The sequence below is a fragment of the Belonocnema kinseyi genome, chromosome 1, assembly GCF_010883055.1.
Source record: "Belonocnema kinseyi isolate 2016_QV_RU_SX_M_011 chromosome 1, B_treatae_v1, whole genome shotgun sequence".
Classification (NCBI taxonomy): Eukaryota; Metazoa; Arthropoda; class Insecta; order Hymenoptera; family Cynipidae; genus Belonocnema; species Belonocnema kinseyi.
The window spans coordinates 75798597-75823491 of record NC_046657.1 but is presented as its reverse complement, the minus strand read 5'-3'; the positions used below and the strand labels follow the sequence as shown (position 1 = coordinate 75823491).

Here is a 24895-nt window from a genome sequence, read left to right as displayed (position 1 = left end):
TATCTAAGGATGGTACTATAGAACGCCACCTCAAGGTAGGCCTAGTGGCGCCATCTCTTGGTCAGGCCGGAAACTTATCAATCCACCCTCGTATTTTATACTATAAGTAGGACAAATATACACTACACGTTTTACATTAAAATTGATAAACCAACAAAAAATTTTTTACCTTTTGGAATTTTCAATTACAGTAACTGAAAATGCCTAAACTGTAACAAAATTTTCTGAAACATGTGACTGGAGTTTTATGCAGTTCCTTTTGTTTAAATTTTTGCTACAGTTTAGGAAAATTTAGAAAAGGATTCTGCATGAAGATTTATGTACGCGTCTCTGAAAATTCTTAAATAAATTTCTAACAGTGCGCATAGGAGGGTCTGTCGGGCGGATTCATACCAAACCACATCTGTCCACATTTAGCTAAAGATTGAAAAGAATTCTCAGGACATCTGGATTGCTGAGAGATTGCTAAGTGTTCCTAAAAAACTGCTCTTAAGATTTCCCACGCGGCAATCTAAGAATTACTATTAGTGAGTAGCCCCTCGGATACAAACATTTTTTTGTTTGAAGGAAAGGACAGGAAAACAATGCGCCATATTACCTTAGACGAAGAGTGGATACTGCAAGTTGATAATTAGCTGTAACCCGAGGGAATACTTACTGAAAAATCTGGAAATCTTAAAACTACCAATGTGGCAGTCTCAAGCAAATTCACATTAAGAGTGCTAAGATTTCCTTAAGAATGCCGGGAGTGCCGAGATTTTCAGAACTTCTAGCGAACGCGACTCTCCAGGATAAATCAGACTCGGCTAAGCTCGGCGGCATTCGGATGAAGTCGGCTATCAGTATGACTCAGCGAGGCAGTGTGTGCGTCGCGAACGTGTGAATGCTTCGTGGTTTGAATGCTCGACGGTTGGTAAAAGATTTGTAAGATATTCGGCACTTTGAAATTTTATTTGAAATCAAAGCGACGTTAAAGACTTTCAAAATGACCTCATCGAATCTTCAATCATGCAATATCATATGAAGTTTTGCTGAATGTAGCTGAATAACTTTTTCTAATAAAAATAAAAATTCAAAAATAATCTCTATCAGAAAATAAATCCCGTGTCATTTCGGACCAAAGAAAATGTTCGTCCCCACAATATCCTTTCAGAAAATAAAACCATAAATAATATAATTGGCTAAACTTAACAGAAAAGTATAAGCAATTTAATGCTTATATGATATATTCATTTTTGAAAAATAGCGCTTAGAAGCGGACTGGATCTCCTCAACCAAACCGATCAAAGTTTTGGAGACCAGCCTTAAAAGTCATTCTAGTGCCTAATTTTTATGAAAGATTTTTTAATATTTGAAGGATTTCCAATGATATAGGAGAATTTTAACCAATCTGAAGAGAATTCAGAGAACTTCCAACGATTTTAATTATTTTAAGAAATTTTCAAAGATTTCGAACATTTGAAAGAAATTTTAAGATTTTACGGCATTCTAAGCGATTGTACAATAGTTAATTAAGGGATTAAATATTACTTCGAACAATAAAAGAATCCAAGATTTTAAGAGAACTTTAAATATTCCGTTTAATTTACGTTTTAAAAAATTTCCTTAAATTTAAAAGAATTTGAAATGATTTAATAGAAATGATATAATATTAGAATATTGAAAGACTGCAAATTTTTTAGAAGTTATCTCAAATTCAGTTGTTTCAAAGAATTTTGAAGAGATTTAAAATCAAAGTACTCGGTGTTACAGAAAACGGTCACTACGTATTTACAAAATCACAAATGATATAAAAAGTTGTTCACCATGAAATAAAATCTGATAGACTCTTGACCGTAATTTGCCAAACCTTTGCTTGAATATATATTTTCTGAAAATTGATTTAACGGTCTCTAAAAGTCCAAATAAACTATTATTATTATTCGTGCAGAAAAATTGTTAAGTAATGTGTAAGAAAAAGTGTCGGCGAAGAGAGATAGAGAGAGATGCCTAAAACAAACGGCCTTGGATACTCAATGGCCCACTCACAGAGTTTTAATGAGTAGTTGCGTTTGGAGGATAAACAGGCGTATATCTTAACATGAGATTATTTGCTGGTTTGTGTATGTTGTGTGTGCTGTAGCATATGATGACATTTTGAAGCCTCTGTCTGGGATGAATGCTAGAAATTGATCAGCATGACGAATCAAAGACATTTTGCAAATCGAACATAATTTTTGCAACATTAAATGCAAGGAATTACGTAAATTCAGCGATTTATGCGAATTCCATAAATTTCATGAATTCTATGAATTTCGGGAATTCTATTCATTTTTGGTATTTCTTGTATTTCTTCAATTCCCTGAATTCCATGACTACCTTTAATCACATGAATCACACATGAATCCACGAATTCGAAGAATTTAATTAATTCCGTGCATTCCATCAATTTCGGATACTTCTTAAATTCCTTGCATGTCTTGAATTCCGCCAATTCTATTAATTCCTTGTATTTCTTTAATTCCTTAAATTCCAGGAATTTCGCAGATTACATGAGTTTCAAGAATTCCATGATTGTCATAAATTCCGTTAACTTTGTACATTCCTTAAATGTCATGACTTCCTTTGACTCCACCAATTCCTTAAATTCTATGAATTTATTTAATTCTGCGAATTCCATAAATCCTGCGAACTCTATGAATTTCGTGAATGCCGCTAATTCTGTGAATTTTTGTGAAGTATGTGAATTTCTTTACTTCGGTGGATTCGTTGAACGCAGTGAATTTCGTAAATTTGTTGACTTTTGTCCCTTGAATTTCAGAAACATACCGTGACGATTCTTATGGATTTAGACCTCGTGCAAAATAGCGTCCCGCTCCCTCAGAAGTTTCACTGCCAAAATATGGTGTAAAATTACAGTCGGCGAATGTGTGTGTCGATGAGGTGTCTTAAAGGTTTGAATAATGATTTTATATTGTATTTTATATTTTATTTTATAACATATTATACGAAGAGGCATATTTGTCCAACGATTTTGAACGCAAAAGTTTTTGGGAAACTGCTTCAGCAGCAGCTTCAAGTTTTTTGCGGAGTACGCGGAAACCTTTTTACCAAATTAGTATTCATATTTGAGTCGAGAGTAAATGGTACTAGCGGTGGGTTACCGACAGCTTGTCATGGGCGTTATGAAAAAGTGCGCTCAGCTTCGTATCCCGGCTACGCTGCGTGATTGCCCTACATTCTATGTAATTAGTAATTCCCAAACTAACTCAAGGGAATCACTCGTAAATGGAACCAGTCTGGAAAATATTTCCGCACGCAAAACAGTGCGAGAATTACATATCCCCGCACGCTAGTATCACAGATGAGGAATCTGGCTTAACGTACTTTAAGTGAAAAAAAGTTATTGTCGTGAACTTTAATAATTTTTCCATCTTGCCTACAATTTTGATAGTCATTCTTGTCCCAAAAATCTTTGAAAAATACGTTGTTAGACTCACGCATCAGTGAATCGCTTGGAGATCCGGGTGAATAGCCATGCGCGTATATCAAATAGTAGCAGCCTCTATTTGATATTGTATGGACGCAGATCCAATCTAATACACCAATTTGTTACAAAAGTAATTTTTAATGATATTATAGTAAAAAATAACCTTCTGGAATTTTATTTTGTAATTGGTTGAAAAAACGTTGTGCTCGTCACGTTTTATTACTGTCTATACCAAGTATTTACCTAATTGAATTTCTATAACAGTATACAAGCTACCCCTTCAAATGCTATTAGAAAATCTTTATTTTACGTTCTCTACATATTTTCTTTATCAGACACAAACATCAACAAATTTCAGCCCTAACCCTTGTTTCTGGCACTAAACGGTTACAAGCGCTTGTTGAGACATCTTGGTGGAAGGCGAAAAGCGCTGTCATTAGAAGCGCAATTAGTTTTCTATGAGAATATGTATTTTTCAAATTAAAATTCAAACCTTGCTTACAAGGTCTTCAAGGGTCAATGATTTTGAGGGGCTTTTTTAACGTATAGCACTTATTTCTTAGTATATGAAATTATTATGTACTTACCCGTCTGTCCTGTTGACAATGACAGCCCTGTGGAAGCGTCGGAGTGTCCTTGATGCGGTGTAGCTGCATCTGTATAATATAATATAGGGATTTTTATTCAAGAATTTTTTGTCGAATATTAAGAATTTGATATTGGTACACACTAAATATAAAATTTATGAAGTCCCAAATTGAATTAATCTTCACCAGGTTACCAAATTTCGATAATGTAAATACATTTTAAGAATCTTGATACGCTGCTTCATGTATTTTTAGGGTATTGTGTTTTTTTGACATCATATTGCCCTTTGACATGGTAAAGGATATAGAATTTGTATTTATGCATACATACCAATAACTTGAAGCAGACCACAAAAAATAATTCCTGAATTTAAAAAAATGTTTAAAAACAAATTTTGTTTTCCAAAATTTTTTATGAAAACGTGCAATCCGCAAAAAGTCAAACGAAAACGACTCCTAAAGAATTTTCATGGCACGTTTGTATTTTCAGCATTCAATGTTCCTCATTTTTCAGAACAAATATCCGCCTAATTGGATTCTAAATTTTGAACTTTGGATGCCCAATTCGAAATCAGAGACATTAAAACTTCCGTTATACCAAATTTCAGAAAAATATGTACAAATTGACAACTTCGGCCTATATATTGGATTCGTCATTTCAAATTTTTAACTTTCCATGTTAAGTTTCAAGTCGGTGATACAAAAATTCTACTTATTTCATGTTAGAGACAAGTGGATGCAAATTCAAGAAACCCTTTGTGCAAAGTTTTATATAGATGCGACAAAAAATCGATTATTTGAAACTTTTATTCTGCCGTTCAAACTGAAAAGATACATAACTGGAATTTTTATTAATATAATATATAATATAATATTATAATCTTATAACAAAATATGCTGCAAAAAATGATTGCTTATAAACGAGGGAAGTCAAAAAAGTTAATAAATATAACAGAAAAATATGCGCAAAGTAATTTGCGTGTCCTAAATTTTGCACACGGCATGTAACTCGTCATCAGCATACTAATCACAAAGAACTTAAATAATTATTGTTTCTTTTTTTCCTTGTAAAAGTAACTGATGGAACCGGAGACTATTGTTATTTTCATAAAACCGCTCGGGACTAATAAAGAATCATGAATCTTCATGAGAGTATGTACGGGGTTAGCCCCTTATAATCCTCAAGTTTCTTTTTGGAACTTGGTTATTTTATAAAAAATATTAAATTTCAGTTTTGCACTTTCTGCAGAAAGCAAGGAATTTCGGACAGATTAAATAATGCAAAAAGCCAAAAAAGTGAATTTTGAAATATTAGTGGGTTAGTGCCGTATGTTACTCTGTGAATTTCGACAAAGGTAAATTTTAATAAATTTATGCAAACTGCGAATTTCAATACATTTTACAAATTTATAAAAAGAACTTTCTTTTCAGTAGGCGGATTTACATTAAAAACTGGGAAAGCATAAACCGTACTTTTCAATTTAGAATTCTGAACTTTTTTAAAGGTCTCTAGGGGCCAGCGCCGCTTAGCAAGAAAACTCCCAACAATTTTTTTTGTTTAAAAAATTATAATATACTAACGTGATGTTGTAGAACTTGATGCAGTGTTATTACCAATTGCAAAGAAGTCGTGTTCTACAAGTTCTGTTGATGTCTTAGGTGATTTCTGCCTCTTAAAACCTCCAGCTATAAGATAAAATATAGGAATTTTTATTAACGAATTTTTTCAACGAAACGCAAAAATTTAAAAATGGAAAAAAATGTTAAATTTAAATGTTATAGCCGTTATGTTGTATCCAGGATTTAAATTTGTAATTTTTAAAATCAAGTTCGAAATCAGCCACTCCAAACGCCCGTTGTAGAGCCTTGAGAAGAAATCTAATTTTCGCCACTTTTTTTTTGAATTTTTAAAATTATTTTTGAGCAGCTTTTGAATCAAAGCGGAAAAACGCATCTGAGAAATTTTAGACACGTACTGAATTTTTCACAGCGGCCCTGCTCAGAGTTGAATAGCTGAAAACCCGTCTCACATAAAGAAGTCATAAAAAGGCACGCACAAAATAATCGAGCACAATTTGTACGTCCAGAAGAAGGGTTATCGAACTTATCAAAAGTCGCCATTAAATTGCAATTAGAATTTCAAATAAAAAAATGTTCCATAAATTTTAGGTATTTCCATAAGCTCCACAGAATTGTTTGAATTCCCACCAATTTGATTAAAAAATGTCATCAATTTTCATGCATGTTAATAAATTTTCGGAAATTATTCTGCCATGATTTGAAAAATCACCGCAAACTGCAAAATATCGAAAAATTCAATTTTTATCTTTTTGGAATCGTAAAAGAAATATAACCTGATTATTTAAATAGTTTATCACTTTGTTTGTAACTTTGAAAATAATAATCGTATGATTTTTTTCGAAAATACAAAATTATAATAGAATGTCTGTATTCTTTATAATTAATACCGATATTGATGTAACAGAAAATTATATCGTTGAAAAATGGAATAAGTAAACTCATTTTTTTAAATAATTACAGTTGTTTCAAGTGAAAAAAATTATCTGGAAATTTTCAAAAGAACTTAATAAGATTGTATTAATGACCGACAACAGTGTTCCTGATCTAATTATTTCTGTTAAGAGAATCTTATTATAATTAATTTGAGTTTTAAAATTGGTTAAATTTATTATTTAATATTTAAATTTTCAATGATGAATAACCTTTTATTCTATATTTAGTCCATTTCGAGTTTTGCTGATACTTCATACTTTGGAATTTATGTACAATTATTATATAGGCGTAAATTAATTCCGCCAGAACTTTGTGTTATTCGTTATTTTTTTCTTATATTCCACTGGGGTGACTTAAACATCGGTGTAAAAGGAATAAAAAATTGGCCAATATTAATAATAAAAGTTCCGATAAGTTCTCAATGACAAATATTTGGAATTGAAGAATTTCCAATTGAAAGTGGTGAATATTGAAGAATTTATGTGATTGATAATAATAAAACTTAAGAAAAAAAACTGTTTAAAATTAAATGGCGTCAAAGAACGAATTTTCATTAATGGAATAATTTACAAACCTCTATTTCGAAATCACAATAATTTGTATTGTAAGTCTTCAAAAAAGTAAATTTGTGTATAGGTATTTTAAAATTTACCCATTGTTTTTTGTAAATCTTTGAAATTAAAACAAACAAAAAAACACTTTCAAAATTGTATGGCTTTAAGTTTACGAACCAGTAATAGCTTTATACCTCCGAGAGCTGCGATGAAAAGGACAATTACTTTAACCGAATATTTTGGGTGTAGTCTTTGTAACTCCCTTTTGAGGTTTTTATGCCTCTTTTCCTTAGCCTTCTCTTTAGCAGTCATGTTGTAGTTGGCCGGAGCCGAGAACTCGATCACGAATACAGTTCGCTTTTCGAAGTCTTCTGGAACGATATCAGGCTTCGAGTGTGTAACAAGTACAGCTGTCTGAAAATTATAGTTCCAGAAATTTTTGCAATACTTATTTTGGACAATTGACTCTATCTCCCTTGAAGCGTTTGACAGGAACGGTTGCGGTCGACACAGTAAAGGAGACAAAGCTGGTAATGAAGCCTTCTTAGGGCCGAATCATGTCTGTAGAGATACGTCGTTACCGCGTCGGTGGGACACCTAAATAGTATGTGTATTAGGTACTCAGCATGCGCAAAACATGCTCTGCAGTTATCCCTGGGAACATCTTGATATAAAATGCGGTCACGGTATACTAGGGTGAAAAGGACACCGTCATAGCACGCCAAAATAAAAGCTACTGTAATTAAATTAAGCGCTGATGATCTGAGAAAAGCAAATGTTTGCTCTTTTGATAAGGACAACTCTTTTACATTTCTGTGAAAGGTGACATGTATTTTCTCGTCAAGTAGCTCTTGGCGGAATTTTTCAACCTCTGCCTTCTTTACTTCAGCTGTCAAAAGTAAAGCATCTAGATTGAATAATGCACATTCTTCACTTCTGATGTTCCAATTCAGGCCCAGTGTTTCAATCGCCTGCTCCGCGGCTTTGTAAAGAACGCTCCTTTGCCAATCATCGTGTGGTTAATGACCATTTTAGAAAAGGGTCTTGGCCATTTGCAACGATGTAAGATGTACTTAGAACAATTCGTTTATACAGTCACTGAAGATTTAAAAGTAGAGCAGAACTGTGAAGGCAAGCATGTTAGTATCAGATACCTTATTTAACGCCGACAGATTTGAAAACCAAATCGTCGAAGAGACTCCTTCATTGATGTTACACCTTGAATGTGGCTTTGAGGCACGCCCAGGTATGTATAGTAGAGCGTATCGAAAATCCATTTTTCCATGTTTTGTATTATGAGGGGTGTACAAAAGTTGTGAAACCATACTAAATAAAATGTAACGTGGTCTTTTTCACGCATTACACAAATAAGGAATTAAAATTAAATTAACGCGGGGTTTAATTTTAAAGAACCAGGTCGAAAAATCGCTGATCAAGGGTCCCGAGAATTTCAAAGAACACTCTCGATAACTATACGATTTTTTTTATTTATCCTTGTTTGTTTTTATTTTGTTGTTATAAATTTAACTAAGATGGAGGCGTCACAATGAGAAACACGAATGGATCAATTTGAAACGGAACCTTAACTTCTGCCAAATTTTTTTGTCTGCGCCATCGTCACAAATGTGTCTCGAAATACTATGGAAGCAATTGGACAAACCATGATTTTAATTTAAGCCCTAAAATCCAGGTGGAAAAATAATGGAAAATCTGTAATTTAGTGAATTGTAGCAAATATGGCACATACCTATGTAAGCGCCGCGACAAGTTAGGAGCTAAGAAATAGTGAGGTGAAGGTGGGGTGTAAGGCTTAGGGGCCCCACCCCACCCCTTATCAGCCGCCTTCCTCCCTTCCGACTGCGCCTCCTTCTCCCTGCCAACCCTGTATGAAAGGGTTCAATACCTGTTGCGGGCCAAAAAACAATCACTGATAGAATTGTGTCTTTTCGTAAAGAACACTAGAACCTCCTTAAGTCATTCCAGAAAAAGTCTAGGAAAGATAGAAGCGGTTCAAAAGGGTCCGTTGAAAAAATGGTTGAAAAGCTTAATGCACTTTTCGACGTAACTTTTTTAAAGTACCCTATAAACCCAGTGGGCACAAAACTATGAAAATTCCAAAAACGTCCTTGGGACATGACTAGGACGTCCTAGATCAGGCCAAGCAACGTCTCTAAGACGTCCAATGTCCTAAAGATGACCAAAAAACGTCTTAAAGACATGGACGTTTTCGGGACATCTTTTTTACTGACATTAAACGTTTTAAGATCATCCCTCGGATGACTAAAAGACATGTTATAAAAGATGTCTTAGCGATGTCGCAAAGACGTCTCTAGGACATCCATAATTGTTTTGCCCACTGAGAACGCAGCTAATCCGGAGGCAAGTATCTGCCACTGTCCTGATAAGTCAATGAAAGTTTCGTCAATTCAGAAAATCTTTCTTTTAGACCCAAGAACATCTTGACAGATGGCTATAGGCGAAATCGATAAGAAGGTAAGTGCAGTCCTGAGAAAAGGGAGTCTAGAAATTTCGCGGTGCTGTAACCAAAATGGGCAAATTTTGGGGCAGCTGGTCCATTGACCGCCACTGAAATATAGATATAAAGTGAAACAGACTTTGGATCGGATAAGGAGTTTAAAATGAAAATTAAAGGAAATAATCCACGAACTTTATAAAATAGACCTGCACTGCTTAATGCTGCTCTAGTCAGTGATAAGTATGGCTTGAGCTTCATATAAACATCTGCCATAGCCTCAGCGGTGCTTAAAGATGTTTGTATTCTCAGAAACACATATAACTTATTTGTGATAGGTAAATCCAAAATCCAAATAATCAAAACAGTAGTTCTTGGTAGTCATGTATCTTTTGCTGTTGTCTTTAGCAAAAACTCACAACGGGGTTTTTACTTTGACGGCCATAAGGAGAAGGAACTAAAACATTCATTACAATGAATTGTTTTTCTCCTCCATTTTAATGAGTTGCCTCTTAGGTACCTAATGCAGGCTCCTGATGGTAACAACAGTACTTATAACACTTTTTGTGGCACAATAGTCAAACAGCGAGAGAAACGTGCAAGCCTCCCTGCATGCAGCTCCAGAAAGTTTGACGTGGATTTGCCGGATGTAGATGTCGCGGAGCTGAGTGCGGATCGGATGTACGTGTATGCCATTATATAGCCATTCAATCAGAAGTGTGTTCTGAGGACCTAGCTAGACAAGATCTCGGTCCTATTGCACACTCAAGTTGGCTTACCGCAGCCAAAAGAATACATCGTCTTTACGTAGCAACAGCCAGGCTATCCGCTAATATGAAAGCTTTACTTAGTTTTGTCTTGAAAGTTTACGGTCCATCATGGTTTCCTATCAATATCAAGTACTCCGCTGTCGATGTCAGCAAGTTGCTTTTTGAAATAGTGGATAAATCAAGGTATTTGCCTAGGAGACATCGTGATGTTGTCGACCCGGTCTTCAGTAATAATGGATACTTTGCGCACCAAGAAAATGTTATTTCTGTCCATGTTGGCCGACGAAAGACAGTAAGTTAGAAAAATTGCAGTTCAAATCATTCTGTCAAAGAGGCAGCTGGCTGCGGCTACAGAGGGCGGGCGCGGAGAAAAAGACCCATGAATTTTCCGACTTCCTTCACTAGATTTTGTAACAACGCAGTACACGAAAATGGTAAATTGGCCAAAAGATGGACTATTTGAACCCGCAATATTAAGTGGAACAGCATACGAAGCAAATCATTGGTGTGTTGAAGACTGTTCTAAGGTCATGACTTTGGCCGGAGACCTTCTTTCTCACACACAGGTCGTAGAAAGAATAGTAAAACTTGTCACCCTAACCGCAAAAAGCGTGTGTGGTGCAGAAGCACGTGACGGGTACATTAAGTCCACACTCAGGTCAAGAATCATTATGCCTAAGTTCAATATCCAAATACATTTTACCACCGCATTAATCGCGGACACGGAATCTGACTCTTCGAAGTGAAAGAGTCCTCCCATTTATGGTTAGTCGGTTGGGATGGGAGATGACGAAACCCGACGTGCAGCTACCTTCTCGTGGTGGGTTCAGAATCGTTTTTACCATCTGGTAAACAGGCCAAGAGCTGCACACACGGGTTGGGAGGGGTAAAGGGGTCACTTACCCTTACCCTGAAAAGCTACAAGCCAATTTGCATGTTTGCATGAAAATTTCAATATTTCAAGGGCGCTGCAGGGATAATAAATATTATCCGACTTTCATTTGGCATCGTTTCACAATTTGCCAGCACCCCCCATCATCCAAAACATGAAAACCTTGATTTTCGATACACTCCAGTCCAGTGTCAAGACGTCTAATAACAGGTATATCCATAAGGTCAAGGTCCTTGGGAACGCCAATAGTCTTTCCTTTCTTCAGATGATTTTTGCACCCTTGCGCAATCGAAAGCCAAATCTTAAAGTCATCTATATAAAATACTATGACCTTATGCTTGCAATGATTAGTGCCGCCACGGAGGTATCCAGAAGAATTTGTTAGTGCGCAAGATAGAGATAGAAGTTTGATGCAAAAAGCAGAAGGCTTATGGTGTGGCCAAAAAAGACTTGATACTTTCCCCACGAGATAGCAAATCTAGTTTCCCAAAGGAGAATCAATCTGGCTATGCTTCTTACTATATGTGGATCAACCTTTACGCTTTCGAATAGAACCTTGTCTGCACAAAGAAACAAATTCTAGTTTACCAGGACCATTTAACAAAATTTTTAGTCCATAAAGCTCTGTACTAGACGCAAGCTTATGCCATAATGAATTGTTTTTTGTTACCTACTAGAAAATATTTCCATATAGTTCTTGTACTAGGGTGGTCTAAAAATTTGGTCAGAAGAGCTATCGATTTTGAGCAGAGGGCACAATTACGGTATATCCCCTCTCCTCACCTTACTTAGATCTTGGTTCTTATGAAGGAAAGGGGACGGGATGACAAGAAATTGTTAATGGAATTAAATGATTAATTACGTTAATGCACTTGTTTAAATTGCTGCGGAACTTTATTTTTATTTAAATATGTTTAAATTCCTCGGGTAAGTTTCCCGCTTACGAAATTCCGTGATCGTAGAACGAATATTTTTGGTGAGCCAAGAGAAGTTGCAAAAAGGCGGCTAGTTAGGCTAAATTTCGGTGAGCTTAGCTCACCACCTTGTGAAAAGAAAGAAGTTGTAAAATGAATACTTTTCTAATATATATTTTCAAAAACCAAAAACCATTCTTCGCTGATAGTTAGATCATAATTTATCTTGTTGGCTTAAAAACTTCTATTTAGTTGATTATTTAACTATTTTATAAAATTTTTTAATTGTTTTCAATGGCAATTTTCTTGAATGGAAAATTGAAAAATCCAATTTTTACTGAAAATTAATTGCTTCTGGTGAAAAATTTTATTATTAAATTTTCCATTGAAAAGCCATATATTTTGTTGTTGAAAACTAAACTGAATGTTTCAAAGTCAAACTAATTTCTAAAAATGTATTTGATTTGTTTGAAATTCTTAAAAAATTTGTGGTTTTAGTTGTTGTTTTAAATGAATTTTTTATTGAAAATTCAACTATTCCATTTCTGGTTGAAAATTCGAATGTTTGGAAATAAAAATTGGACACCAATACGTGAAATGTGCTCCATTAAGTTGTAGTTGTATTGACTGAGAGAATTGCCTCTCAGCCCCAAACGTATCTTAGGGAAGGAAGAAGAGCAGAGACGGAACGGAGGGGCAATTGATTTTTGATCTTATTATGCAATATTCACATTTTTCTTCTGGGTCTGATGACGCAACTAACGAATAATAAAATTAATATTTGTCGTTATAATGGGATTTCTTCTTCCAAAAAAAAAAGTTGAAAGAAGGGGGTTATCCATGGTCAAAAATCGAACGCCCAACTTTTTAGATGTAAACTTAAATTGCCGTATTCTTACACTGATTTCAGACGTTTTAATATTCTGAAAATCTCAAAGAAATGTCACTTCTGAAAATTAAAGAAATACAACATGTTTGCCGAATAAAAAATGGTTATAATAATTTTTTAAATTGCCTGCAAGGAATTTCTTTAAGCAAGTTTTTTTCTAATCTTTACGAAAAGTGTTGAACCAATAAATGTTTATACATAAGAAACAAATCCAACTGAATCGTTGAATTCTAAAAGTGCTCTTTAATTTATCATGCCCATGTTTAACTTCATCATTATATCAAAAATAAAGTTTATATACTTTACCTAAACCTCGCGCCGGCCATTATATATAATTCAGGGGGATTATATATAATGCCTGGATTATGAGGTCATTAAGTTTCACAATATATAAAAAAATGTTTTTTTTGTTGTTTTACTAAAAATGTTTTTTCGAATTCAAGTTGAATACGAAAAAACTGCAGAATTTTATCTGAACGAGAAATACGAAATTACTTCCCTATAAGAATATGTATTTTTTAAGTTAAAATTCGAAACTTTTCTAAAAGTTCTTCAAGAACCAACGATTTTGAATTTTCTTCTGAATAATAGAAATAATATCTTAGTGCAAAAATTAATTATAAACTTACGCATATGCCCTGTTGACAATGACAGCCCTGTTGAAGCATTAAAGTATCCTGGATGTGTTGTAGCTGCATCTGTACAATATAATATAGGGATTTTTATTCAATAATCTTTTTATTGAATGCGCAAAAATTCCACAGGGCCACAAAAAATGAATGAAGTGTTCCTTAAACCAGTTCAAGTGGATTATATTTTTTTTCGGTGGCTGAAACCGAATCCGAAACCTGTTTTGCCCCATCACGTTAACGTTCCTTTTATTCTGAAATAACAGCTGGAAACTATAAAACTCATCAATGTCCAACCTTCCAGCCATATAGCCCTATATCTTGATGGCTTAATAACCTCGAGAACGATAACCTATAACCCTAGAACATATGACGTAAAAATGTATAACCTCAAAACTCATCAATCTCAATTCCCAATAAACTACAAGCCTAAAATGCAGTAAAAAAATAAATCAAAAAAACTTCGACGCAAATTTTAAACCCTTCATTCCGGAGAGTTTTATCTTTATAATTCCATACGTTCATCAGTTCATAACCTCAAAAGCCTTAAGCTTAATAACCCCGAAGTCCCATAACCCTATAACCGCAACAAACTAATCCCAGTAATCAAAAATCTCATAACCCTATAAACACAAAACGCCCATAACCCTACAACTCTTAAATGCGACAAAAAAGTACTTAAAGGTGGATGGTTGAAACTCGTCGACTCCAAATCTCTATTACTCCATACCTTTGAACTTGTAAATGTATAATTATTACGAGTCACGAAATCTAGACCTTATTGAATATTCGAATTTTAGTTTTGGAGACTCAAATTTTATAAGAAATAAGATTAAATAAAGCTTTATGAAAATTCTAACAGGCGTGGGAACTCACGCAAATCAAGCAACCCGAATCGCTAAAGACAAGGGGACTGACGTGAATCAAGCTCCCCAAAGGGAACAGAAGCCTGCTGCGCTCACGCCGATGTTCCTGAGTATCGCTGAATGAAGGTTATTACGATGCAGAAAATCTTGAGCTTATTGAATATTCTAATTTCATTATTTGAGACCCAAAGTTTATAAGAAATAGGATTAAATAAAGCTCTTTGAGGATTGTGAGTGGCGAGGGAAGTCACGTACATCAAGCACCCCAAAGGGAACAGAAGCCTGCTGCGCCCACGCCGTTGTTTCTGAGTATCGCTAAATAAAGGTTATTACGATGCGGGAAATCTTGACCTTTTTGAATATTCGAATTTTATTTTTGGAGACCCAAAGTTTATGAGAAATAAGATTAAATGAAGCTCTCTAAGAATTATGAGAGGCGAGGGGACTCACGTAAATCGAGCATAAGTTTTTATTGTATCTTTCTTAGATTACAGGCTTTTGAAAACTCACTTATGAGTCTTACTGTTGTTAGGGTTATGGGGCTATAAGATTATGGTGTGTCTGGATTATACGGCTATGGGGTTTTGGGGTTATAGGATTATTGACTTTTGGTGTTGTCGAGTTTTGTGGTATTAGTTTTTATGGAGTTATGGGTATGTAAAGTCATGAAATTTAATTCTACATGATTCGCAGTAATATTGTGGAGTGCAATTCTCTTCTGATACACTTCAGTGTAACGGAGCTTATGGGTTTTGAAGTTATTGAGTGGTGGACGGATGAAATTATAAAGCTAAAACTCTTCAAGATTTAGGTTTCAAATTCGCGTATAAGTTTGTTTCTTTTTGCTGCGTTTTGGGTTTTTAGTTAATTGGGATTTAAGTTTGATGAGTTTTAAGGTTATAAATTTTGAGGTTATGGGTTTTCGAGTTATAGGTTGTCGATATCAAGGTTATTGATCTATGAAAGTATAGGGTTATATAGCTGGAGGGTTGATATTATTGGGGTTTATAGTCTCAAGCTGTTGTTGAGGTTAGAAAAAAACGTTGAAGCGATAGGAGAAACCAGGTTTCGAATTCAGTTTCAGCGAACCAATAAACATATAATCTTTTGTCATCTTGTGTTTTTATTGAGCTAAACTAAAGATAGCTCAAATGTCCCAAAGTCAGTTCATCATAACCAAGTTACCAAATTTCGATGAAGTAAATATATTTTTAGAATCTATTCCATTAAAAACGGTAAAGAAAGGGCTTTTTTTGCTTATGCGTAAATTAAAATAACTTGAAGCAGACCATAAATTTATTTTAAAATTAAAAAATAAATGTTTGGAAACAAATTTTGTTTTAATAAATTTTTTATAGAAGTTTAGAGCACGTAAAAAGCCAACCAAAAAAGATTCATGCAGAAATTTCATGAAAATTTTAGAAAAATACGTAAAAATGTAACAAAATGGACCACCATATTGGATCCATCAGTTTGAATTTTTAATTTTTCATGTTAAGTTTGAAGTTCATCACACCAAAACTCCCTTTATTTCTAGTTCTAGACAAACCTATGCAAATTTTAGAACACCTTTGTACCAAGTTTTAAATAGATGCGACAAAAAGCTGATTTTTGGTCATTTTTATTCATCTTTCTAAAATAAATGGATACACAAGAGACAGTTTTATTAAAAATGAGTCTTTGGTATTATTCGATTCGCAAAAAAGCTGCATGTAATTAATATCTTCGAAGAACAACATCAAATTTATTGAAAGTTTCTGATAAATTACAATGAAAATGCGAATTTTAACAAATTCTCACAAGTTTTATATATAAATTTCTATCAATCTTAAAAATTGTAGACTGAGAAAGTGCTTATCCGTCCAGTGGAATTTTTATAAAAAGTTACCAATGAATTACTACACATTCCCATAAATATCCATAAAGGTGCATATTCTCCCATGGATTCCCACAAAATTCTATACATTATCATAAATTTCGATCAACGTCATAATTGATATAGCCGCGTTAGCATGCAAAAAATGAACGAAAAGGGATTCAAATGTTAAGTCAGCCATTTTAAAGCATGCAGTGAAAAAACAATTTTTACATTTAGCGGATCTTATTTTAAAAAACACAGTGGGCACAAAATTTGGCGACGTCTTTACGACATCGTTACGACATCTTGACGGCAACTTTACGACATCCTATGTCCATGTCGTTTCGTTGTCTTTACGATGTCGTAAAGACATCGTCAGATCATACGACTTATTTACGATATCCTAAAGAGACCTTAACTACATGGACATAGGATGTCGTAAAGTTATCGTAAAGATGTCGTAACGATGTCGTAAAGACGTCGACAAACTTTTTGCCCACTGGGAAATCAAAAACAGTAATTTTTATATTAGGGTGTTAAAAATATATTCCCGTAAAGATTCAACTTTCGACTTTTTGTGCCCTCTGTCTAAAATATAAAATGTTTAATTTTATTTTTTACGAATAAAACAAAAACCGTGATTCCTATCAAAAAACAATTCATAACAAATTTGTCAGTCTTTTTTAAGTAGCACAACTTTTATAAATTGATATTCTGTTGTATATTGCATAATATAACCGAAAAATTTAATTATTGATTTACCATTATTGTTTGATCAAAATTTGAATTTTCTGTTTTTCAAGAGAATTAAAAAAGTTGTCATGATAATATAGTCGATCTTTCAAAAAGCGCCATTTTTGTTTTTCTGAGTTTTTTCATATCGTGCGTCTATTTTTGTTTTTTAATTTTTAAAATGATCTGATAATTCTGTAACTTGTTGAATTTTTATCCAAAATAGCTATTTAACAAACTTGATCTTTCTTTTTGTGCTCTAAGGGTTTATTAGGTTTACAGATGATGACTACAACGACAGACAGACACCGACGTAAAAACTATTTTTGCTGACTCAGGTGGCCTTCAAACCGTCAACATTTGATGGAATGTGCAAAAGTAATTTTGCACATAAAAACAATACTTTCTTATTACGATAAGAATGTAAAAAATTCTAATTTGGATCCCACATAAAATAATGAATTATTATTCATTATTTTATGTGGGATCAAAATCGGAATTTTTTTTCAAACAAATTTCAGGACAGTTGTTATGACAATTTTGTAGATCTTTCAAAAAGCAACGTATTTCTTATCTAGACTTCTCTTCGTATCGTGCTTTGTTTGGCTTCAAATGTTAGTTTTCATGTTTTTTTGGGGGGGATGGGGGGTTAAAAATACGTGAGAATAAATTGTTCGACTTTTTGAGTACTACGAATAACGGTAAATAGGATTTTTTAATCTCGAAAAAAAATGGTTTAAAAAATGTTGGAAAGGCTCTAACTTTTTGAAATTTTTTCTAAAATAGGTGTCTATCAAAGTCAATTTTTCTTTTTCTACCCTTATAAAGTGTGCTAAGGGGCAATCCAATCGGATAATTACTTTAAAAATTTTACCGTGTTTACAAACTAAAGCGACGACAACGAAGGCAGACAGATATTGACATGAAAAGTGACTGTTCTATTCAGTTTCTCAGTGGATTAGGGCAAAGGCGGTTGAGATTGTGGCCTCTGGTGGGTCACAGTATGCGAGTACTCAGTCGAGTATATTGCGCAATATCATGCATTCAAATTAGAAACAGTTCAGGTGGTCCTGACTTTTTATATTTCGATCCCCCTGCATACAGACCAAAGCCATTTGATGGAAACCACCTAGCTTGGAATAAAAACGAGCATTAGCTGTACTTTTCATGACTCTGGGGGCCTCAAAACGTCCACATTTTACTGGATCCACGAAAGTCATTTTGCATATAAAACCTAAACCTTCCCATTATAATGAGAATTTAAAAATTATATGAAGAATTGCTAAATGTTCTTCAGAAAATATATTGCTATAAACATCCTTTAATTGTGTCATTAATTTAATGAAATAAGAACTTTTCTCGTTTCACAATGAAAGAAATTTAAAATAATAAAAACAAAACTGCTTAAATATTTGCCGAATATACTTAAAAAACATATTTTTCTGAACATTCTTTAAATATGTCACTATTTCCAGAAAATAATAACTTTTAACAATTTTTGGAAAATAAAATTATTCGAAAAAAATAAACAACGTTAACTTTTTATAATTTATCCCGAATGACATTAAGTTTTCACAATTCACAGTTCCAAAATATACCGTCTTTGGCATTAATTTAACAGAAAACTGCTATTATGCATTTTTCAGGGTATTTTCCTGGCACTATAAAAGGGAATTGGGGGTATAGAAAATTGAAGGTTATTTTGATGAAATTAATTCTTGAGTATTCCTTCAGTGGTGATTATACTTTAATTCGCAAAAAGTCTCTGACAAGTACTTCTTTTTAATATTTGTGTTTGTTTGAAAATTGAACTTTTTTTTTTAAACCTCATGTTAATTTTGAAAGCCCGAGGGCAAAGGTTAACGTTAAAAATAAGGCTATTTCTTTTTCCAAGAAAATTTTTTTATGTGAAATTTTTTCATGTGAAAATAACTGTTGTTAATCTTTAACACTAAGATCCGATAAAGACAAGAATTTGAAAAATTCAAAATAATAGCCCCTTAAGTGACTATTTTATGGTAAAAAGACTTAGTGTTCTTAAATTTGTCAGATTTTTTTCTATTTATAGAAAAAGAGAAAAAAAATAAAAATTGACGTTACCCCCTCCCCTCTAACTCACTCTATATGGCGGTTAATCGTTTAAAATTTCTTTAATTTTTTTTTTTTTTTTGATTGTATGCTTTTAAAAGGTTGACTCAGAATTTAGTTTCCGTTAGGGGCTGATTTTTGTATGCTTTCCCGACTATATCCTTTTAATAGAATTCTGAAACTTACCTTGAGAGTCATGCATACATTTTTGGTGTCAGAACCAATCATGAATTTTGATTCGAACAAGCTCTTAACTCTAGACCAGTTCATGTGACATGATAAAAAGATGGAAATAGTAAGGTTTTAGTGATAGCGGAACTCGCCATTGTTATTTTTTTTAACAATTTAAACTCTGAAACCCATTGAATTTAGGGTAAGGATAATTGTTAAAGCTTAGCATGGGACGTGTTCAAGAAATTGTTGTTAGTTAAGAAAATTATAAAATACTAACTTTGAATTGTAGAACTCAAAACTTTATCGCCAGAACCAGAAGCTTTACCGTCGGTACGGCTGAGCCCTGCTCGATGTATTTGAAGCCTTTCAGCATCTATATCTGTAGAATACAATATAGGGATTTGTATTAAAGAATTTGTTTTAAAACCCTAAAAATTGGATGTCAGGACTCCAAAACCCCCATCCTAACACATTCAGAAAAGGATTCGTAAAATTTATAACATTATCAGCAAACATATGGACAGAATGACATTTTAGAAGATTTTAAAAGATGTTTAATTAAATCTACTGATATTATGCAGATTTGACCGATCATCCAATAAAACTACACGTGAATAGAAAATACTGAATTCAGTAGAGTTTATTGAATGGGACGATGTTCGTGGAGGCTAAAGCGTAGGCTTTGGACCCACTCCTTCGGCTTTGCGGGTTCGATTCTCGCCTCGCACTCTCTCCGGAGAGTCGTGGGAGCGGTACCTCTAGAGAAAAAGTTTTTCTCTAAGTACTCACAGCTATTGCTCTTGGTGGTTCGAAACCCACCTTAAACTGTAAGTCCCCCTTCCACCACCAAGTATGTGTGTGGAGGGTGTGGAGAGGAATAGAGACGAAGGTGTAAGAAAAATTTAGACCCTTAGGGGACACATTAGAAGCTTCCATTCCAGTAGAGTTTATTGGAGACTAGGTAAAATGCACGGAAAGTCTGCATACACAACTGAAGTATTTGCAAAATTTGCTGAAAAGTCATGTCTGAATTTGTACTAATACGGATTCTTTCTGTTCATGCGAGCAGAGAGAAACTGAGAGTAAGTTCTCCAGTGGAAGCACAACTCTGAGTAGAGTGATGCCTCTGCGGTCGATTCCGGATAGATATGTGAAACTCATACTGCGTGACGTATTTGCATTGGCATGCACACCGGCGTAACTCGTGAAGCTTTTGGTTGAAGCAACTCGACAAGAGCACATACAAAATGACAACAATGAAACAAATCCATCATCATAGACCTTCTGTACATCATATATACCCCCTTCGAGATAAAGCGGGTAGAGGTTTGCTGAGCTTGGAGTGTCTTCATGCAAGAACGGTTCTTGCTACAGCCTGCTCAGTTCGGAATAGCAAAAATTTTCTTATGCTACTCATACATCGACATAGAGTCTTTAATGCTGCGGTTTGCTATACTGTCCCGTAGGTAGGGCCGCAGAGGATCTTGGCCTCCCGTTTGATTCCAGCGACAATACACGTCGCCTAGCATCACTGACACAGGAAGCAGAATATTCGCTTCTACTGAGAGAACATGCAAACCAAGGACTCTGGAGAAGAACGAGAAATTTTCTCCACCGCTAGTTCTCAGACGCGTTCCGGGTTAGGAAGTCGTCGAACAGCTTGTGGGCGCGCTGAGGCCTGCACTTCATTTAAACACTACTACAGTAGCTCAACCACAACTGTATCCCGTACCTACATCCCCACTACAAGCGCCCGAGCGAATTTATCTGGGATTGCGCCTCGACTAATTCATGTTCACTTAAAGATTGTCGCGTCCTTCTCTAGGGGTTCGTTCAGGTTTCTCACTGAGTGCACTCCGGTGCACTCGAAACCGTTCAGCGGCGCTAGGTGAGTGCGCGGATCTACACGGGGGAACCATTCAGAAATCACCAGAGTGATGGGTGGAAGTCACTCGATGGGTGAATATTTCACCCGACCGAGAAGAGGTAGGTGAATGCAAGTGAGCAAAGAAATTGGCGGGAGGAATTAGCGGGAAGTTGAAAAATTGGGCTTATTTAAATGATCCTATTATTTTAGATGGCGTTTCCTTTGGGCCTTGAACATTTTTTGAAATTTCCATCACAAATGTCACAATCAGACTCATAATTACTATCTTCTTCGTCATTTTCTTAGATTTTTGTTAACATTATTATCGTTTGCAACAATAATTGGTTTGATGCAATTCCAGAAAAAATAATGTTGTTTCGCTGCCGTTCCATTATAATATCACGACAATCTTTACATTCGCGCCAAAGCTTTTCACACGCACCCGTTCAAAGAACATGACACTTTGTAGTTCACTTTCGTAAACCATGCCCCTTTTACAAGTTCACCCGACGAGTGCACTTGGTGAGAAACCTGAACACTACCTAGAGGGTCTTTAATGCGAACAAGCCCATTCATGGTAAATTTTTCAGTATTATTCACAAAAAAGAACTATCGATGGGTCTATCCGAATGTTTCTCAAGTCTGCTGGACTGACATTAGAGATTGAGGGATTTTTTTGCCTGCCAAGACGGCCTTATGGACACCTGAGTTTACCCCGAACCTATAATGGATTTACCTGTATTCGACACCAACTGCCGAGCGTGCAAGCGAGACCCAGAAACATTTGGACATGTTCTCAGTAGATGCTTAAAGATGCCCAGGAGAAACTCAAGTCCGTTTACGGAGAATGAATAGCTTACGAACTATTAGAATTTTTTATTGTCCACTACTAACCATATCAGTGATACAAAGCCTCATATTCTCCTCCCAGATCTGACGACGAAGATAATTGTCGTCATTGAATTTTCGGCATCAGCAGACTGTACCAAGATTTAAATTTTAATTTTCCAAATGAGGGGTAGCGTGACGCTATACCCCCCCTCCCCCCGTAACACCTGATATAACTGATACAGTTTTGTGGCGCAAACATCTTTTTTGGTGGCGCATTTGAGCGAATTTGGGCGGCAATTCAGTGGGCTATAGAAAACCCGAAAATTATGAGTGTGGGGGAGGGGGGGGGCTGGAGTAACTGACCTGTTCTGCGATCACTTCATTTGGTTCATCAACACTGTTCCTCAAAGCATTCTCCAAAGATTGGTAACTCTAAAAAGTGTCCAGTGCTTAAATCTTCATTTGCAACTGTGCCGTCTGCAGTGTAAGCTCATCCGCTGCTAGAGATTTCACTCGAAGGAACAGTTTCGTTTGAAGTATCTTGCGTAAATTTTTCATTCTTGCTTACATTATAGAATAGAAGGAACAGGAGTGGATGACGTGCACTCTACGGGTGCGCCAGGATTGTTTACTCTAAAGAACCATGATCGTAGCTTCTCGAGCCTACAAATTTTCAATAATAATATTGACAAGTGTTCAATTAAAAATGTGTAAAACTGATGAAATTCAAACTTAAAGTGATTAACACTGAAGGATTTATTATTGTAAATCTTAAAACTTAAACAAACAAACAAATTTTTAACTGCAGTCCTCTAACAGGCAAGTGTTAATAATAAAACAATTGTCAAATATTTTTTTAATTAATTTAGGGATTTTTATTTATAACTGTTCAAAATGGTATAAATTTTAATTTTCAGTTCTACATATTAATTTTATTCATAAGTAACATTTCATCGTGAAAATTAAGGTGAACATTGATAGTTTCTGTGACAAAATGAGGAACGAGTAAGTTGGAACTGACAAGAGACCCTTCTTGACCAAATATACAACGCAGCTCATAATAATATAATCCCTTAACAATATAATTTCTTTTCTACTGACAGGGTTTACCATGCCAAATAGGCTGATAGCGAAGAGGAGAGGGACTAAGTAGAACACCAAAACCCATCAATGAAAAATGGATAATATATTAAAGATTTTGAAACTCTTGTCGCTTCTCGAGGATCGTCGGGGCGCCCCTGGAGCCACAGCTGGGCGCCACAGCATGTGGGACGGTGGGGACAGTGAGCTGCGAGATGGTCAGGCAGATCTCACTAATCAAACAGCTGGCTAGCAATAACATCTGCGACAAACGTTAAGCAGTGGAACATTAACTGTGCTTGATGAGGATGCTTTGGCTAGTGCTAGCTATTTGCAGTTAACTACCTCGACAGAAATACCGTGGGAGAGCTTCAACTGGGATACCACAATGAAAGGGAAATTGGTGCGTCCTATTATGATAGTGCGAAGTTTTAAACAAACAAGGAAAAAGGATACCATTTAAGAACAAAATTTGCTGCAAAGTATCCTATTATACAAAAAGTCGCACTAAGAGATCTTATCGCTAATGTGAAAGACATCAGGATTAATCTACATGTTATAGAAGACCGAGCAATGAAGATTAAACAAGTTGATTTGGCGTGGAAAAACGACGGCAATAAACATCAGTTAGAGAAAGCAACGTCAAACGGTCAATCAGGAGCAATTGATGTTCTTCCTCAACCTATTGATGATCCAACACCACCACATCCTACAGAGGTGGATGAACTTATACAACCAGAGGCAGAAGCAGAGGTTCAGCAACCAAAAAGCGACGAAAATGGACATACTATGTGAATAGAGATGTTATGCGCCTTTATTTTTTGGCAGAGAAATGTGGGCAAAGAGTGAGGAGAGAACATCATAGACTCTTCATATATAAATACCCAGAGCTAGCCACAAAAATAAAGAAGCAGAATCTAGCAGTTAAAAAACGCTTAATATCTGTAAACCAACGGCTTTCGGCTGTTGAAATAGCTGCTATCAAAATGGAAGTGGAACGGCAGCTTCATATTGATGAGCTCGCCTTGGAAGATGTGGATAATGAAGACTTGATTGATGCTGAAGGCATAGGTTCTAGGGATAATGAACATCATGCATCGGATCCATTAGAACCACATCCGGATATTACTAACGATGATGTGGGTAGGGAAATCTCAGAAGAATTACAGCACCTGGAAAGGAATTTTGGTCATGCTTGACTAGAGTTCAGATATGTAGAACTAACGCTAAGGTATTCTCTACAAAAAATGAACATCACAAATGATCTGCGTGCACTAATAGCACATCTCGACAGCAAGGTTTAACCACCGTATTTGAACGTAGCACAAAATGGGTTATAGGTGCAAACTATTCTATACTGTGCAGCTGTGGCAACCTTTAGAACGTTGGGCCGGAAAACTAGACCTGCAAATGCAGTTTTTGTCCTAGCAAGGGATCGAGATCCACCATGAAAGATCAGGTTGGATATGGATGTCAGCAAAGTAAGGTGAAAATTGGGTCGATTAACTTAATACGAGGGTAGTTCAATAAGTCCTTAGAATGAAGTATAAAAACAATTTTTTTTGGGTAAATTTTTTTTAATTTTTCAACATAATCTCCTTGGAGATCTATACACTTGGTCAATCGCTTTTCAAGTTTTCTTAATCCTTCAGAAAAGTGCGTTTTCGGAAGTTCCTCAAAATAAGCACTTACAGAGGCAATGACGTCT

General features: G+C 35.2%; 1 protein-coding gene across 1 annotated transcript in view; it reads right to left on the bottom strand.

The window, feature by feature from the left end:
- Positions 1-24895, bottom strand: part of LOC117178234 — a 56960-nt gene that overhangs the window by 8718 nt on the left and 23347 nt on the right. The window contains exons 8-11 of the mRNA XM_033369562.1: positions 19687-19788; positions 13692-13760; positions 5638-5742; positions 4057-4125 (exon numbers count right to left, since the gene is read on the bottom strand). Coding sequence (XP_033225453.1) covers positions 4057-4125; positions 5638-5742; positions 13692-13760; positions 19687-19788 — 345 coding nt within the window. The remainder of the gene's footprint in view (positions 1-4056; positions 4126-5637; positions 5743-13691; positions 13761-19686; positions 19789-24895) is intronic.